The sequence below is a fragment of the Callorhinchus milii genome, unplaced genomic scaffold (genome assembly GCF_018977255.1).
Source record: "Callorhinchus milii isolate IMCB2004 unplaced genomic scaffold, IMCB_Cmil_1.0 Scaffold1, whole genome shotgun sequence".
Taxonomy (NCBI): Eukaryota; Metazoa; Chordata; class Chondrichthyes; order Chimaeriformes; family Callorhinchidae; genus Callorhinchus; species Callorhinchus milii.
The window spans coordinates 81,057,388-81,075,207 of record NW_024704742.1 but is presented as its reverse complement, the minus strand read 5'-3'; the positions used below and the strand labels follow the sequence as shown (position 1 = coordinate 81,075,207).

The following is a 17,820-nucleotide window of genomic DNA, read 5'->3' as shown; positions in this document are numbered from 1 at the left end:
AGTTACAAAGAACCAGATTTCCATGACCACCACAGAGAGTTGACTTACTTATGAAATTCCATTGCCAAACTTGTCACCTTGGAGCCAGCTCAGCCCCAAAGAGACCCCATTTCCGCTTGCCTCCTCTCCCCGCTCCCCAAACGAGGATGAAGGAATGAGGAAGAGGAGTGGAGCTGGGAGAAAAATCCCACTCCTTAACCAAATCCAGACGGCATGTTAGTTATCTCAGGAACTGCAACTGCTTTCAAGCCGAAGCAAAGGACGAAATGTTCTTTCATCAATATTTGGATTGGGTTTTCCAGCATCACTAGACTTGTGTTTTCTCAGATCCACCAGAATGGAGAAGTACCAAAGAAATAAAAGTAAAAACTGGGTGAACAGTTATCTGGAAACACTGCAGAGAAGCACCTGATCTATTTATACAGCTACTGTGTTTAAAGATTGAGGGAGATTTCAGGACTTGGTAACAACGATTTATCTGTAGCAAGATTTGAACAAGGATCTACCTTTTGAAATTGGTTGGAAATCCTCATTTCCTGACTTTCATAGCATGATACATTAAATTTGAGTCTTTCATACAGAACATTCTTTATCCGCTGTTTATTACCTCATGGTGATGAAGGAACTGCACTTCCATAGGCTTACGTCACCCCTTCCTTTCTTGCCGCTACCGACTCATATGGTTCATATCAAAGTCGCGCATGGAATTAGAATTAAAAAAAACTTTCTATGGCAGCATTTTGATTGCAGTTCAATCAAACTTAGCAAATCATTTCCTCAGCAACTATGTTTAATTAAATTAAGTGTCTCAATTCCAACTTTCAGGCAAACATACGCTTGTGGAGTTTGCAAATTGAAACCTGAACTCAAAAGCCATCTGGAGACAATAAAGGAACCATGGTGTTCACCACTGGCTGTCAGTTTGGTAATGAAAATGACAGAGGCCAGATGCTTAGCACTGCAACAATACCAGACATTGAAGTATGTACACAATCATAATTTGTTGATTTTATCTTGAAGTGCAGCTTTACATTCTTGGTCTTCCCACTCTATCTTATCCTCAAAAGTAAACCCTTGTCATTTTCAAACCCATTCACCCCAATCATTTATCTTTCGACTGAAGTTACCCCCCACCTACCCTCAGACACACACATACACACTGGATTTTGATGCCTTACCTCTATCCAACCTGTCTGTGTGTCAACCTGGTTCAGTTAGTAGGACTGTCACTTCTGAGACAGAAGGTTGTGGATTCAAGCTCCACAATGGTACTTGAACTCAGATAGTCTAAGATGACACTCCAATGCAATGCTGGGAGTGTGATGAATTGTCGGAGGTGCTGTTCTTCAGATGCAATGTTAAACCAAGCTCCCATCTGCCTGTTCAGGTAGGTGTTAAAGATCCCATGGCATCCTGGCCAAAAATCCCTCAGACAAAATTGGTTACTCACTTCATGGCTGTTTGTGGGACACTGTAGATTGCAATTTGGCTGCAACATGTTTATCCCGACAAATGTAAACCTAGTGCCTGTCACTTACTGATATAAACTAGTATGTCAATTGCCTTTGTAATTGCTTTTGGAGTCCCAATTTATGAGAGATCATATTCTGTGTCAGTCTCGACCATGAGCTCAAATCCCTCATAACCTATTGAAAAACAAGAAGAACGATAAAGAAATCCTGGAAGGTTTTCCTCTCCAATTGATTCAATAACATCATCTATACAAGCTAGAAACATTGTAGTGAATTTTACTATAAATTGAAAGATCCATTAAGGATTACGTTATCCAAAATGAAAGTCCCCCAGAGAAAATTATATCAGCCATTATGGAGGTTTGGTGCGTTCTGGATAAAACATTATCATGGATTGGCTGTACCAGATGACAAGTCACTTTGATGAACCGAATTGTGCGAATAACATATTGAAACAGGAGCATTATAACCTTTGGGTTACACAGAGTAAGATTTAAAGAATGGGGTACTATGACCCTTGGATTATACAGAAAAATTTGCTTTCTGACCTAGAGTTACAATAAACTGTTCATACTTTTTTGAGCAGTTTAGACTTGCATAGGATGTAACACTTCTTTCGCTGCCCAATTTATTTAATTCTTCAGATTAATGCCTGGTGTGCTTTCTAGCCATCACTTTGAGAGAAATGTTCTTGCGGTTTAGGCGTGGCGTAACTTACAGATAACATATAGGCTGGAATGTTACATTAATCATTTAAATCCGTAAACTCCGAGACTTATCCTGTTGTAGCTGCTACAAACTCTCATCGCTGCTTTCGGCACCATGATGTGATGAAAGAATGGATGAGGCTTTCAGCTACAGGGCGAGTGAGATAAAGACTTAAACGGGCAATGTTCCAGAAATAGTATTCCACACTATCTTTGGAAGGTAGACTTGGTCAAGGACTCGATGTAGGAGTTGAAATAGAACTGAGGGTCAAACAAGTCATTCTCTGGCTCTGTTGGCAGGAGTGAGTGACCAGGGACATGGAGTCAAAAGCAAGGAGGAGCTGGAGAAAGCTGAACAAGAAGTTTCAGTTCAGTTGGAGTTTAGCTGAGGGAAGTGTAACATTAACCCACATCACCATTCACAGTCAAGGCAGAGATTTCCTGTTCATGGAACAAGGCCTTATAATAATAATAATAATCCTTGCATTTGATATAGCGCTTTTCACGTCTTCTCAACGTCTCAAAGCACTTCAAAGAATAGACTGTAAAGTGAATTGACCGTATAGTTGTGGGACTTCCACTGGGATAGTGCAATAAGGCTTTTGATCTTATGTACTAAAAAGCTGGTAATAAATAATAATCTTTGCACCTTATATAGCACAATAAATATCAGGTCATCATCAAGATTTCTCAAAATACTTCATACTTTAAATTTTGTGGATGAACGTGGCAGCCAATTTGCACACAGAAATACCCCACAAGCAGCCATGGAGTGAGTGAGCAATTTTATTTGGGGGACTGTTGGCCAAGACACCAGGATAAACTCCTTTCCTTTTTTGAATTGTGTCATGGGATCTTCAACGTCAACCTGGATAGTCAGACAAGATCTCGGTTTAATATCTCATCTGAATGATGGCAGCTCTAACAATGCAGCACGCGCCCGGCACCGCATTGGATTGTCAGCATAGACTATGTGGGGTCCAAGTTCCAAAGTGGGGTTTGAATGACAACTCAGAGGCAAGAATGCTACCAACGAAGGCAGGCTGACAGCGCTCAGTTTTCCACTCAATAGCAATGGAAGGCTATGATCTGCAGGATGGGACATTGAGAATGAAATCGGGGGTGGAGAGAGATGATGGGGGTGACACATTCAGTGTGATAAATAGCATATGGAACTGAAGTTTGAATCCAAATATGACCTTGCCAGTGATTATTACAAGGCTCAAGGGATACCCATATAAGTTCAAAATACAACCTAGTATTTGTTTAACATTGTTGATAGCAGATTCACATTGACTGGAACTGTTTAAGCACTCTGTTGCCTTACGACAAATCTGAAAAGGGAGGACATTTGTGCATTGCTTAATATTTTTATAAAGATCAAGATCATGATGAAATGGACTCAAAGCGTTGGGAAACAAACATTACACTCAGTGTAAACTGATCCAGAAACTAAACCAACTTTTGATTTAGTGATTGTTTTACCCTCTTGTACTGAAAGCTATTATTTCTGCATCACTACCCAGCAACAAATGAACTTGAAAAACAAAGAGCACTTGAGCAACGAGTGTCAAATGAATTGTAAATGCATGACCTTGAAGCCTCATGCAATTTTGCATAAATTGCATCTCATGTGGATAAAGTTTCAACACATCATTGGTATGATACAGACATTTAGTTCATATTTCCAGCCCCTCTTGCCCACCCACCCCACCCCCATCACCAGATACTGCTCTGAACCTCAAGTCCTGCACCTATTGAGTATTGTGAAAGATAAGCAAATTAGCACATGTGTTCCAAAAGGATTTTGAAATACAAAATGCAGTTCAAATAATGCAGAGCATGGAATCAATTATTATTAAAAATAATAATGACCTGCACTTAAATAGTGCAGTTCGCTTTGAGATGGAACATCTTAAAACGCTTAGCAGGATTTGTAAGAAAACACAACAGCTTATATGCAGACAGCAATCTCCCACAAACAGCCATACAGTGAATGACCTATTTTCACTGGACAATTTTTAGCCAGGATACCAGAAGAAACTCACTTCTCNTTTTTGAATGGTGATGTTGAATTCTTAACATCCACCTGAACAGGTAGACAGGGCGTTTGTATAAGGTCTTAATAAAAACCTCTCTGACAATGTGGTGCTATCCCAGCATTGCCCTAGAGTGTCAACCGAGACTTTGAGCTCAAAGTCCTGACCCACAAACTTCTGCTCTAGAGGCTGAGCCAGGCAAACACCAATGCTAACATCTTGCATAATTATAATGTTCACAAATTAAAGACAGAATTCCGTCATTTGAAGTGATAAACAGTTGAATCTGTATCAATTGTAAAGATTAAGTGTGAACCGAAATGAAGTAAAACTAAATAAAGATATGCACAAATCTGGATCCAGACTCCTTCGAAGAGGTCTGCGTAAAACAAAGGTACGCCTCAGATGATGAGGGATGTTTTCAATGATTAAATGGATGCTTGAAATTCAGCCAAGATTTAATTTTAATCATCTCTGGGAGGGCAAAGTAACTATTTGGAAACAATTCCCCCTCTAACTTTTATTCCCCACCCATCCTGAAGGCAGTGACTTATGCTAGGTTTTGATTCTGTGAGTATGGCAGCCTTCACTAGTAACCATTCTTCATATGTGAACCTAGGTAGTACTGTTAGCAAGTTTTTAAACCCAGGGGATCCTAGCAGAGATCAATCTGGTCCTCAACTAATGTCCATATACAGTACAAGAATCACTGGATCGTGATCATTTATAATAATAATAATCATTGCATTTGATGTAGCACCTTATCACATCTTCGAGATGTCTCAAAGTGCTTCACAGAATTTACTGTAGTGGATTGACTATATATTTTGAGGGCACAGTGGTTTGAATGCTGTATGATTTTTGCTTATCCGAATCCAGTGGTCCTGAATGCCACCCCTTTTACCACCTTGCAGAACACCAACCAAAACAGAGACCCACCGAGAGCAGTAGCTTCATTAACTACTATGTCATTGCAGGATTGCACATTTAACCATTGATCTTTGGTCTAAATTATTGACTGATCATTCAATGTGAAATTCTTTACTCACCACAATGAGTATATATGATGATAATCTATATCTGAAACTCAATCACAACAACAACTATTGGACAGAGGTTGTGACCTCGAAGGCCGATAGCTTTTTCAAATAGCAATCAAGACTTCAATGCCAGTCACTTTCTTAGTAACATGGGTGTTTCACATTCCTGCACAAACTAGTGTGGTATCTCAGCAACTGAGGCACTTAAATTGGCCTCATTACTCTTGGGTTAAAGGAGGGGGAAATGAACCAGGGTTCCTGTTCACTATCTGGAGACTGATGAATGTTATGTGCATCTGAACCTCATGTAAGGGCAGATCGGACTTAGCTTGTTATATGAATTTGGAGAAAATGTCTACTTCAGAGTAGACCCTGATTTACAATGCTTCTAACTAAAAGTGTATTATGCTCACTTAATCAATGAGAATTCTATTCTGAATCAATCTATTTCCAGTACTGTTCTTACAAGATAAGTAGCTGATAAAGAAACTTAGGCTCTGGTTGGCAGCTGGTGGAACACGTTACCGGGAGTCTGGGATTGTGAATAGAAAGCTCAGATACCAAGGGATTGGTACCTGCTTTGCTTTGAGTGGTACAAACAGCTAAAGCTAAAGCTCCGTACTTTCAATTAGAGGAATTGTCTTTCAGCGTATGTCTGGACTGGGGATGGTGCCATTGCTCTCATGCATTTCATGTTGTTCACCAAGCAGCTCATGGGGAGTTCCTAGTGCTTCCTAGTTACTGAGCGAGGGCTCAAACGTATGCTTGTCCGATATCTGAAGAGCAATTAGTGACTGTCCTGCTGGAGGAGAGGGAAGGGGTTTTTGAGGTAGAAAAGTTAAGCAGGGTCTTTTGGGACCTACATTGGCTCCAAGGAAACATGCCTAGCAATATTAGAACTGCGTCGATCCTCAGTGATGGTCTCGGTAGTTCATTTCTTGAGTCAGTCAGGTCAGCGGTACACCAAGGTGCTATTGATGATACAGCAGCCAGCCTGGCTTGTCAGCAGGAATTAGAGAGGCAGGAACAGTCACAAGGGCATGGATTCTTCATGCTCCGCTCCTGTTAACTCTGCAAATCAAAGTGGGAAGCTTGCGAATATGGGTTTCAGTGGCATTTCAATTTTACTGTGATGTGTACTGACTGTGGTTGTAGGGAAGTAATACCTATACCTTATATGAAAGATAATGGGTTTAGGAGCCTGGTTGGGGCAGCAGGATCAAATGAGACTTGATCAGCCGAATGGCCTCATTCAATAATTCTAATTCTTAAATTCAACAGGTTTCAGCAGCTTGTTGTTTAAACCTGTTGTATTAATTGTCTACAAATACAGTCACAAACCGGTTTCCAAATTAAGTCAGAGAACTGAATTTGTTCATTTGCATTTTTATATATAGATAAGCAATAATTTGTCATTTTTAATAAGCATAGATTAAAAAGGAGAGTTTTTTTGCTATTTTATGTCTGTGATTTATTTTCCTTTGGTTTTCAGGTTTGTGGCTGATCTGATGTTAGGCAATGTTCTCATCTTATCTCAGAGACTCTGCCAAAAATGACACGATAGCAGATGTAATAAGTACCAGCCTTACCCTTTTATATAAGCTGTGGTGAAATCAGCATTGTTTAATTATACGATTAATTTATGCACTTTAGGAAGTGCAGATTATAAATCATATTTTTACCCAAAAAAGTAACAATATCCAAAACCAAACTGAATGATTTAAAAACAGCTTCAAATGCTGCGCTCAACTATATTACTCTTTGCAGTGTTACATACAGATCTTGTAAAATGTAAAATAAACCCACACTCTTCATGATATACAAGTAGCAACCAACAAAAAAATGATGAATGGAAAAAGATGGTGGAAGAGGTAAAAAGATAGAAAGAATAGAAGACAAGTGTTAGGTCCTGTAGCTCAGTGGTTAGAGCATTCGCTTTGCAAGTGAGAGACCTGGGTTCGATTCCCGGCAGGGTGAAACCTTGGGCAAGTTTCCTTACTCTACACGCCTAATAATAATCCCTCCAAAAATAAACACAATAATAAATTGTTAATTTCAATCCACGACTGTTTGTGCGACACTGCTGTGCGCAATTGGCTGCCGCATTTTGCCCACAAATGTACAATCAATTCACTTTACAGTATATTCTGTAAAGTGCTTTAAGGCATCTAGAAGACGTGAAAAGTGCTACATCAAATGATTATCATTATTATAGGTCCGTGTTCAAGGATTATTATTATTATAGGTCTGTGTTCAATTTCAGTGTTCCATTATACATAGGTCTATTTGCTGTATATCAAATATATACTTAAGTGTTTTTTTATGATTTTTTTTATGCTTTCAGTTTGATCAACATGCACAATGGCATTGCACTGCATAGTGTTGTTCCAACAGGACCTCAATAAGACTTTCAACAAGACATTTAAGCTCGACCATGGCAATTGCTTATTCCCAGTACATCCAACGTATTTGTAATTTTCAAAATAATCAAATAACTCATAATTAAGGGTAACATCAAAAGACTTCTAATCACAAGTACTTTTAAACCATAAAATGTTTCTGAACCTCCGTAGACCACTTATTGCTTGAAATTATCTTTCAGGTTAACAGCTTTGTGTCTGGTTTAAGTCATTTAAATGGATTTAAAAAGCGGCAGTCAGCTAATGATTACTTTATAAAGAATGAGGAGAATCAGCAATCTGAGCCTTACATTCATTATTGTGCTAGTAATTTGGAAATATAATATTCTCCCTCCTCTCCCAAAGAATACAACCCTTCCCATTAATTTTCTGTCTAACTATAGAAACGATAATAATAATACTTGTACTCTCTGCTAAGTTAGAAGATTGTCGGTTCAGGCCCATGTCAGAACGTTTAGTTCATAGACTAGTTGACATCCCCATACAGCACTGAGGGTGTGCTGCATTGTTTCAGGTGACATATATTGGATGGGACGTTAAATCAAGGTCCTGTCTACCGTTTAGGTGAACATTGAAGATCCAATGACACTCTTTGAATAGAGAAGGGAGTTTCAACAACAGATACAATTTGTCATTCACTTCACAGCTGTTTGGGGGGCATGGCTGGGCACAAATTGGCTGCCATGTTCGCCTACAAAATACACAGATACTACATTTTACAGTAAAAATACTATGAGGCACTTTGAGAAATTTCAATAATGTAATAAGGTGCTATATCAAGCACAAGGATTATGATTATTTTCAGACGGATATAGAGGAATAATTTAAAGAATTGCATGCTCAGCAGATTCTTCTACTTTAAGTAACATGCATGATTTTCTTCACAAAAGAGGTCTGGGCTGTGAGCAATTCTGGTTGCCACATTACAAGTATACAGCAGTGATGGAAAGAGTGCAGCATAAGTTTACTATGATGAACTAGCAGGTTAATGCTGTCAGGTTAAACTAGATAGGTTGAACCTTTTTCGTTAGAGAAGAGATGTTTAAGAGGGGATCTAATGGAGGTGTTCAAAATTACACAAAGTTTTGATAAGGTTAACATAAGTAGATTGTTCCAAAATGTTAGGCTGTAACCTCAGGCACAAGTATAAGATGATGACTAGGGTATCTAAAAGTGAATTTAGGAGGAACTATTCCATGCAGAGGATAGTGAGAATACGGAAGTCCCTGCCTGAAACGATGGTTGAAACAGATAGTATGGATACATTTAAGAGGAAGCTAGATATACAAATGAGAGAGAGGGGAATAGAAGGGTGTGTGAGGGTGAAAGGAGTGGGTGGAGACTCATGTGGAGTGTAAGCATCGGCGCAGACTGGTTGGGCCCAATGGCCTGTTCCCATGCTGTACAGCCTAAGTGAAACTATGTACATCTGTGGGTGAAGAAGGTTCTTTAGCAAATTTGATCTCAAACTTCCAGAATACCAAACCTATAATTTTTTCGTTACGACATAAAGCTGTTTTAAAACAAGTCTAGCGTCCAGCACGCTACTGTAATCCATTCCAGCTGTTCCTTCTCCTGCGCATAAAGGTACTTGGTGTCTGTACTAAAGTTACCCTTCACAAACCTAAACCTGTGCCCGCTTGCCTTTCTCCCTTAGTATAACTGTAAGTACTGTGCTGGATTTATTTTCTATATCTCGTTAAACATCCAATTTATCTCTGTACTATCCCCTCTGAACCTACCATATCTAGTTATTTCCCACACCCTTATCCTCTGACATTGGGGATCAGCCTAATGGCTTTCCTCTGCATTTTGTCCCTTCCATTCCAGGGAAGGGGTTGGGGGAGATCCTGGATTGTTATTAGGAACATGATCCCTGCTACTGACTCTTTCTCATAGGCCAGGGTCCTTTGAGAAGCACCCTCACCATCAACACCACCTGCAGGGATCAAGGACTTGGCACAGCCCATGATGAGATAGGTGACCTCAGATGCAAACTGGGATCTTGCTGGTACACGTAACCCAGCATCAAGTCACTGAGCTATTTGGACGGTAACTTTTCTGAATGTTATAATGCTAAATGTTACAAACCAGAATTAGGCCATTTCACAGGACATTCATTGGAGTAATGCAACTCATATTTAGACACGGCTTTTGTGGAAAAATACACTTCAAACTATTTTTCAAAGTATAATCGATAAGAAATGTTATCATAATGCCAAAATAAACAACATTCTTGAAAGAAATTAAGATGCTGTAGGATGTTTTGATGTGGTCACATGTAAGAAAGAGTTAAGCTCATTCAGTTCAAGGGATAAAGATCTTCTTATGTAGCCAGAATATAAAAATCTGGTCACACATTCCATATTGTCTGCTGAAAACAGCACTCAGTTGCTTTGCAAATCAGCAGGTAGCTGGTTTATTTTTAAGGGTTGCACAGACATTCCTATATGATTACAGTGTCAGATCTATTTCCCATGAATTCTTGAACTAAGTAGAGTGCAAGAGCCTGACGTGTTCACAATTCTATTACCATGACTCGCACTCAAAGTGTGTCGAGTAAATCACTGAAGATTTATGGGGGAAAAGATCAAATATCCAGTTAATAGGAAGTTACGTGGAGTGTTTCGCATTAGTAGTGTAAAGGGAATTGAAGAGACCTCTTGGTTCTGTTGATATTTTCACACAAAGCCAGTAACTCTTAAGCCCCTCACCTATTACAAGCTTGGATCTGGCTCATTCTGCAATCTTTTAAAGGTCTCCTAAGTAATAGCATTGTGGACAACAGAAATCACGTTACTTTGAAAGGTAATTATTATACATTTCTGATCCAGCAGACTCCTGAGTTTTAGTTGTTCTTTGTATTATATAATTCCACTTACAATTATAATAATAATTTTTACATTTGATATTGAACTTTCACATCAGGAGGATGTCCCAGAGCACAAGATATAATGTAAGGTGGTGTGACTGTGTGATTTGTGGGCGAATGCGGCAACCAATTATACATAGAATGCACCACAAGCAGCTATGAAATAAATGACCAATTTTATTTGGTAGGTTGGTGGACAGAATCAAGAGAAACTTGCTTCTCTTTTCGAATAGTGCCATGGGATCTTTAAATTCAGACAATATCGATTAACGGTACCTCCAGCAATGCAGCACACCCCCAGTTTAGACTATATAACTTGCAAGTCCTGACATAGGACTTGAACCCGCAACCTTCCTAATTTAAAGTGTAGCACTACCAACTGAACCAGCCCTATAGTGGAAATGAGTATTTGCTTTGCTTTCCACCTTATAGGTATGTACGCTATCCTTTAAATATTTTTAATCAGTTTCCTTTCTTCACATTCTGCGTGAAAGCAGTTTAACTTCACACTCATTCCTTGCAGTTCTTTTAGTCTCTCAATGGCAAATCTCCAAACTATCCACATTGTGAAATGTCGCCAAGTGACTAACGATATGAAAATAGCGCTACCCACATTGAGCAATAGCCACACGTTAAAGAGGAAATGGCATATTTATATGAGAAGTGTCAACTTATAACCATGGCTCATTCTTATCAATAATATTTCTCTTTACTAAAAATCATAAAGCATTTTGTTGGCCAGTACAGAGGTAACTTCTTTTCTTTCTGACCCAATGCCCTGAGACATCTTTCCGATGTGAAGCGTAATTTGTTGTTGTTGTTGTAGTAAACTTATTCTGTGTATATTGGTGTATATTTTATTGCTAGACTAAACACCACAAAATCTCATTAGTGACCCAGATTGACTGGTAAACCATCAGCAATGTTCTTTGATTACTAGAGACTTGTCGTTTTTCCAGGTACATCTCCGTAGTGCAAGCTTAACATCAGAGAGGCGAAGTCTGGACGGATGCTCCAGTGCAGTGTTGGATGAGTGCTGCATCATCAGAGATGCCATCTTTCAGGTTAGATATTAAACTGAAATCACATCTGCCTATTCAAGTGGTCATTAAAGATCCCAAAGTACTATACAAAACAGTAGTGGGTAGGCAGTGTCACAGCTGAGCCTGATCCTACCCTCAATTAATACTAATAATAATCCTTACATTTGGTATAGCACCTTTCATATCAGCAGGATTTCCTGAGAAGTGGAGGGATTGTGCATTTGTAGGTGAACCCCAATTCCCAATTGTAGGTGATAACCCAAATCCACACAGCAATGTCCCACAAAAAGCTATGAAACAAATGATCAATTTTATTTGGGGGACTGTTAGCCAGAAACTTTCTTCTCTTTTGAGTTGCACCATGGGATTTTTAACGTCCACTGAAGATTATACTGGACTTTGTTAAAATATCTCATCTGAAGATTGGCATCTCCAACAAGGCAGCACAGTGTATTGGAATGTAAACTTAGACTTTGCAAGTTCAAGTCCTGATATGGAGCTTCTAATTCAAGGACGAGAGTGCTACTAATTGAGCCAGGCTGATACACACTGAGCTACCAACTGAGCCAGGACATCAGGAGACACTTCTTTCTCATTTTGAGTGGACTCATGTGATCTTTTAACGTTCACCTGAGAACAGGCAGACAGGACCTTGGTTTAACATCTCACCAGAAGCACAACCCAGGTACTCACTGAAAAGATGCTATCAGCCACAGGGGAGCTGAAAATCAATTGCTTTACACTAGCATGATCATAGGCGTTTCTAATGAAAGATATCAGAGGTTACTGGGTTGACGTTGAGTGTCTCTCACGTTTTGAAATGTTATAACATTCCTTTTTCAGTCAGCGACTGACAAGAATCTAGTCCTCGTACCTTCCCCTGGGACACTAGTTTACAATTGACTGCATTTGGGATAGTGGGGGCTGAGTGGGAGAAATGTTTTGCTTGCTGTGTAAAGACTCCAGACAGTCTACACCTAAGTGAAAGTTGCACTCATTCATAACTGGAGAGTTAATCTCAAATCATTCCCGCTCCAGTTGCTGGGGTTTGGAAGGAAGCCAGATGATACATTTACTGCAGCTGAGCAGACTGAGCTCCAACTGTAGTAAGTGAAAAGACCACAGTGTAAGTGTGCAGTAATAATAAATGAAATAAAACATACAACTAAAATTTAAAAGGAGCACTGGAGCATAGAGAGTGCTGCCTGAGCGACGTGTTGAAGAGCCACTGTTGTTTGCTACAATATGGAGGAGTTATGACCAGTTCTGCACACACAGGACGTGTGTGCAAATGATGTCATTGCAATTGCATTGTCAGTGGCACCAATTCAGTCTGCCCACTGTCACTTTATAACCTTGAAGATTTATGTGAAAATAGCCCATTGTAAAAGAAGCTCACTTTGTAAGGGGGTCTGATTTCTGATATTCTTTAATATGATTTTTTAATCAAGAAATTAATTAAGAAATCCAATTGAATGTATGTACATCATTCACATCACCCCAACCTACAGAGACCCCACACATCACACAAACATGAGGAGCCCCCACACATCACCCCAACCTGAGAAGACAAACAACAACTTGCACTTATATAGTGCCCTTCAATCGGGGCAGTGTCTCGGAGCGCTTAACAGTGGCGTAGCCCGTCGGAGACCCCACACATCAAAATAACCTGAAAATAGATCCAATTGGAGTGATATTCCCGTTTGATACCATTGACAATTCACTGCCAGATTCCTTAACTAGGAAATCCTGAAAATGACATCCCGAAGTAGTCTGTAAAGGATGCAGCATGAATTCACCTCAATACTGCTCATAGTGGATTGAAACAGTTCACAAACGTTTTAGGATCCAGACATGTTCAGAAACTCCCCAGTGCAGCAGCAAATCCCCTGGGGAGGGAGCTGGAGATTTTAACACTCTCACTCCCGCCCCCCCCACACACACACTCAAGGACCAAGAATAATATTTAGGCCTGAATTGAACATCTCCTCTCCCATCAATCACTATTTGAAGTAGATAAATGTTCAATGATCATTATGATTGGGACTTTCACACATATGATCAGATTTGTATTGGAATTTTCCATCAGGCATTTTTTTTAGCTGCATGGCAATCCCTGGTGCATAATATGAGACGATTGACTTCAATATGAAAGAGCCAACAGCTGTATCTTGGTGACCCTTTTATCTGGCATTTGTTAATGCTGAAACATTCACAATCCCACACAATGTTATCAGTGAAGGCTGCAGGTGCCTCCAAGATCCTTGTCATTCCGGCTAAATGCGTAATCAGCAAGTTTTGCAATTGACACCCTTCATTGCTATTAGATTTTCCTTTTCGGAAATCGTTTACAGACCCACATTTTTTTCCGCCAGCTCTCTCTTCACGACTGTGACCTCGTAGATCCTGTCATGGTCACCTCTGTGCACACTGACACTGGTAGATTAATCTATCAAATTCCTGAAATGGGTGCAGAAGCTGTCACAGAACCTGTCTGGTTCCTCAAGGAATACAGTGCAGTTCATCCAGTGGGTGGTAAAGCAAGAGCAGAGTTTAGACTGGGTAGCACATGATTGTAATTTGCTTTTCAATTAACGTTTCAACAAACAGATCATTTATCAAACGCTTATTGCATTTTTCGCCTTGAAAACAAGACTGACATCACTGTAGTTTAATTTGCCTTAATAGTTGTTCATTTAAGTACAAATTTGAATAACATTGAATTTTTTTTGTCTGCAACTAAGGCGTTCTGTAACGTACATTAACACTTTTTTTTCTTCACCTTTTTGGCTAAATGATCTGACATCTGCTGTTTGACAAAAGTACCAGTGTCGCAAAGGAACCTGCACAATCTGTGCACAGAATTAAAATATCCAGCGCAGCATTCACTGAAGGCAATTTAAACAATGGGGGGATATCCCCAACAAAGTGGGGACCAAAATCGACATCCTTTAGATAAAGAAACTAATGAAAATTAAGAGTACTTACTCCATTTGTGAGGATTTGCTCCTCAGATGCGTGTTCATTATGGTGGCTGCCAGAGCTAATTTGCTGTTGCCTTGACAAAGCCTTTTCAAATCGCAGCTTTGCTTTTCTCTTCCTCTACACTGTCGGCTCTGGATTTGCACCCAGCATCACTCAGCAAAGCTCGGGAGAAGAAGCAACTGAATAATGTGTTTTTACTGCCACAGATGACAACATGATGGACAAGCGTGTATATATATATATACATACACAAATCTATATATATGTATCAATGCACCTAAATAAAATGTTACTGCCAGCAGCCAAGGGCATAGAGCGACATCACCGAGAGTCCAATTGTCACAGCTTTCTCCCCTGTGCTGTGTCACACTCCCTCCCTTCCTTCCTCTGATAGCAAATTCTCTCCCTGACTCAAAGATTCACTCCCTCCCTCTCTGTGAGCAACACATCTATTCCACCACCTCACCCTGCTAGGTGCTGCATTTGTGAAATTCATGCAATTGCTGATTTGTTCCCTTGAAAGGATGCAAAGCCCACTCCTCTCCTCGATCAATAGGTGTGAATACATTAAAATGTGCTCAGTGTGTAACTCACTTAAATAGAAAGTACATTGATAGGATTCTTAATGCTTGCACAATTATTGGCTTGTTTACAATGAATAGCAATTCATTTACTTCATGAACTATGCCTGTCTGGTACAGACGACCAAAATCACTGCTTAATATCAAAGAAATGAACAGAAAGTTTTGGCAAAGAGGGAGGGAAAGAGAGGGAGTGAACAAGAGAAGGAAGAGATTTGATGGAGAATGGGCAAGAGGAAAGGAGAGCATTGGAGAGGGAGGGAGGGCATTGGAGAGAGAGTAGGAGAGATGGAAATGGAACAGGCGGAGAGAAAGGGAAGGGAGAGAAGTAAGAGTAGAAGGCAGTGAATGGAGGAAAGTGGGGAGGGTATGGAGGTAAAGGTTTGGTTTGAGAATAGATTATGGCTTCAGTGCTACTAGTGTTTCAAAATTACAATCCAGGACTTGAAGGGGTTCCACAAAGCAAGGACCCCAAGAAAAGATTTATTTGTGTCTCCTGTCAACAAATTGTGCTTCCTGTTAAAAAAAACTCATCTGGTTGCTTGAATGTCTCAATTTGTATACATATATGAAGATCAGAATGTTTTCACTCAAGGTTTCATCCTTCTATCATTGTGTCTATTTTATCCTCTTCTCTTTGTCCACATAGTCTGATGCTCAGAAGAACAGTACATGGCTGGCCCACAAGTGCAGTCAATGTCCATTCAGTCAGCTGCCAGGAAACGGAAGGGACCACCGAGGAATTTTCCATCTTGCCCATTCCTTCCCCACCCCTCAAACACATTGTCCACTCAGCGCTTTCCTACTTAATTCAAGAAATAAGAGAGCAGGTTGATTAGTCTCCTCTCCATACTACTGAGCTTTAATACCCTAAGGATCAAGGGGTGAAATTCCACCTGGGTCCAGACATGTTCTATTTATTTAGTATTTCAGACCTTCTGGAATTTGGCAAATTGTCAGTTCTCTGAAATGCTACATAAATAGAGAAAACCGAGGCCCAGTTGGAATTTATACCATCTAAGAGATGAAGAAGACTTTTCAGCCTATTTGATCTCATCCTTCCGGTCAACCCACCCTTTACTCCGTCCTGTCCTCCGCTCCCTCTCTGGTATCATGTTCCAGCCATTCTTCACCCTCAGGCTAAAGAACTACATTGTGCTGTCTGTGCTTCTGGGTAAATAGAGGGGAGATCTCTGCCAAGAGAGGGAGGTTTATCTGATAGGAGAGGAGTGTCTCTCATGGTGGGAGAGGAGCTTTTCTGATGGGGATCAGAGTGTCTCTGATGGGAGGAGCTGTACTTAAGGGAAAAAGCATCCCTGGGGGCAGGAAAGGGTCTCTTTGGGGGGCGGAGAGTATTTGGAATGGTGGTGGAGTGGGGTGGGGGGGTGGAGAAATGAAAATGAATGGTTTCTGAGCAACAGCAGCCTGACATTTCTATTACCCACACCAGTGAGTCTCTGAGTCAGCCTGTCAATTAATACTCATTACAGACAGTTTTGTGCTATGCACATCTCAACCAGAGACCAAAGCTTCCAGTAACCAAAACTGACAGTAATAGCAAAGTATCTGGCAGAGAAGATCCACAAAAAATTTGGCATTTAATCAATATTTTATATTGCCTTGCAATACCTGCGGCACATTTCTGATGAAGAATACAGAATAAAATGCAAAGCCGAAATCACATGTCCTCATAGATTTAAATGGCAGTATTTCTATGTTTGATTTTTTTCTATCATTCCCCGTGTTTCTTCCCTAGTGTTTTGCTCTCAAGCAAGACTGCTGATTGTGGAAGTAAAAGGTACTGCGGGAGGATGTGATATGAAAACCAAGTGTTAGAGGGTTAATCAGCTCAGATCTCTCCTCTATTACAGCCAAGGACATCAGTCCACTCAGGACATTAAAAGGCAGTAGGTGGTGGAAGGCCTTCAAAAAAGACAAAACTGACAATTTTAAGGCCAGTTAGTCATTAAGCCTGGGGGAGTTGGTAACACTTTCACCTCTGAGTCAGAAGATTGTGGGCTTAAGCCCGACATCAGGATTTTAAACACACAGCCTGCATTAACATTCCAAAGCAGTGCTGGGTGTGCTGTATTTTGGAGATGTCTTTCAGATGAGATTTTGAACCAAGGCTCCATCTGCCTATTTAGATGGGTGCTAAACAACAAAAGCAACCAAAATATCCAATAACACAATCCACATAGGAACCCCGTTGTCAATCGATTGGTTGATTGCTTTTCTGGGCATAATAATCCCTTTAAAAAAATATTTTTGTATTAATTATATTAATTTGGTCATTCAATCCACGACTGTGTGGGAAACTGCTGTGTGCAACTAGCTGCTGCATTTCTCCAACAAAATATATAGTCAATTCACTTTACAGTATATTCTGTGAAGTACTTTGAGACGTCTCGAAGGCATGATAAGGTGCTATATCAAATGCAAGGATTATTATTATATCAAATATAACGATGATGATTAATATTACAAAGCTAAAATTCACTTGATGTTGATATTGCAAATACTTGTAAGCAGCTAGAGTTTGTGAATCAGTTTGACTCGAGTATAAAAGTAGGAAGGGAATGTTAAGTCTTCCTAAAACCTTGGATAGACGAAATCGGAGTACTGTGTGCAGTTCTGGTTGTCATATTACAGGAAAGA

General features: G+C 39.9%; 1 protein-coding gene across 2 annotated transcripts in view; it reads right to left on the bottom strand.

Annotated features, from left to right (window-relative positions):
• palm2akap2 (palm2 and akap2 fusion) overlaps positions 1–14,779 on the bottom strand; it is a 157,691-nt gene extending 142,912 nt beyond the window's left edge. For both annotated transcript variants that reach the window (XM_007892034.1, XM_007892033.2), the window contains exon 1: positions 14,585–14,779. In XM_007892034.1, coding sequence (XP_007890225.1) covers positions 14,585–14,622 — 38 coding nt within the window. In that variant the 5' untranslated portion in view covers positions 14,623–14,779. The remainder of the gene's footprint in view (positions 1–14,584) is intronic.
• Between the last annotated feature and the right edge of the window lie 3,041 nt (positions 14,780–17,820).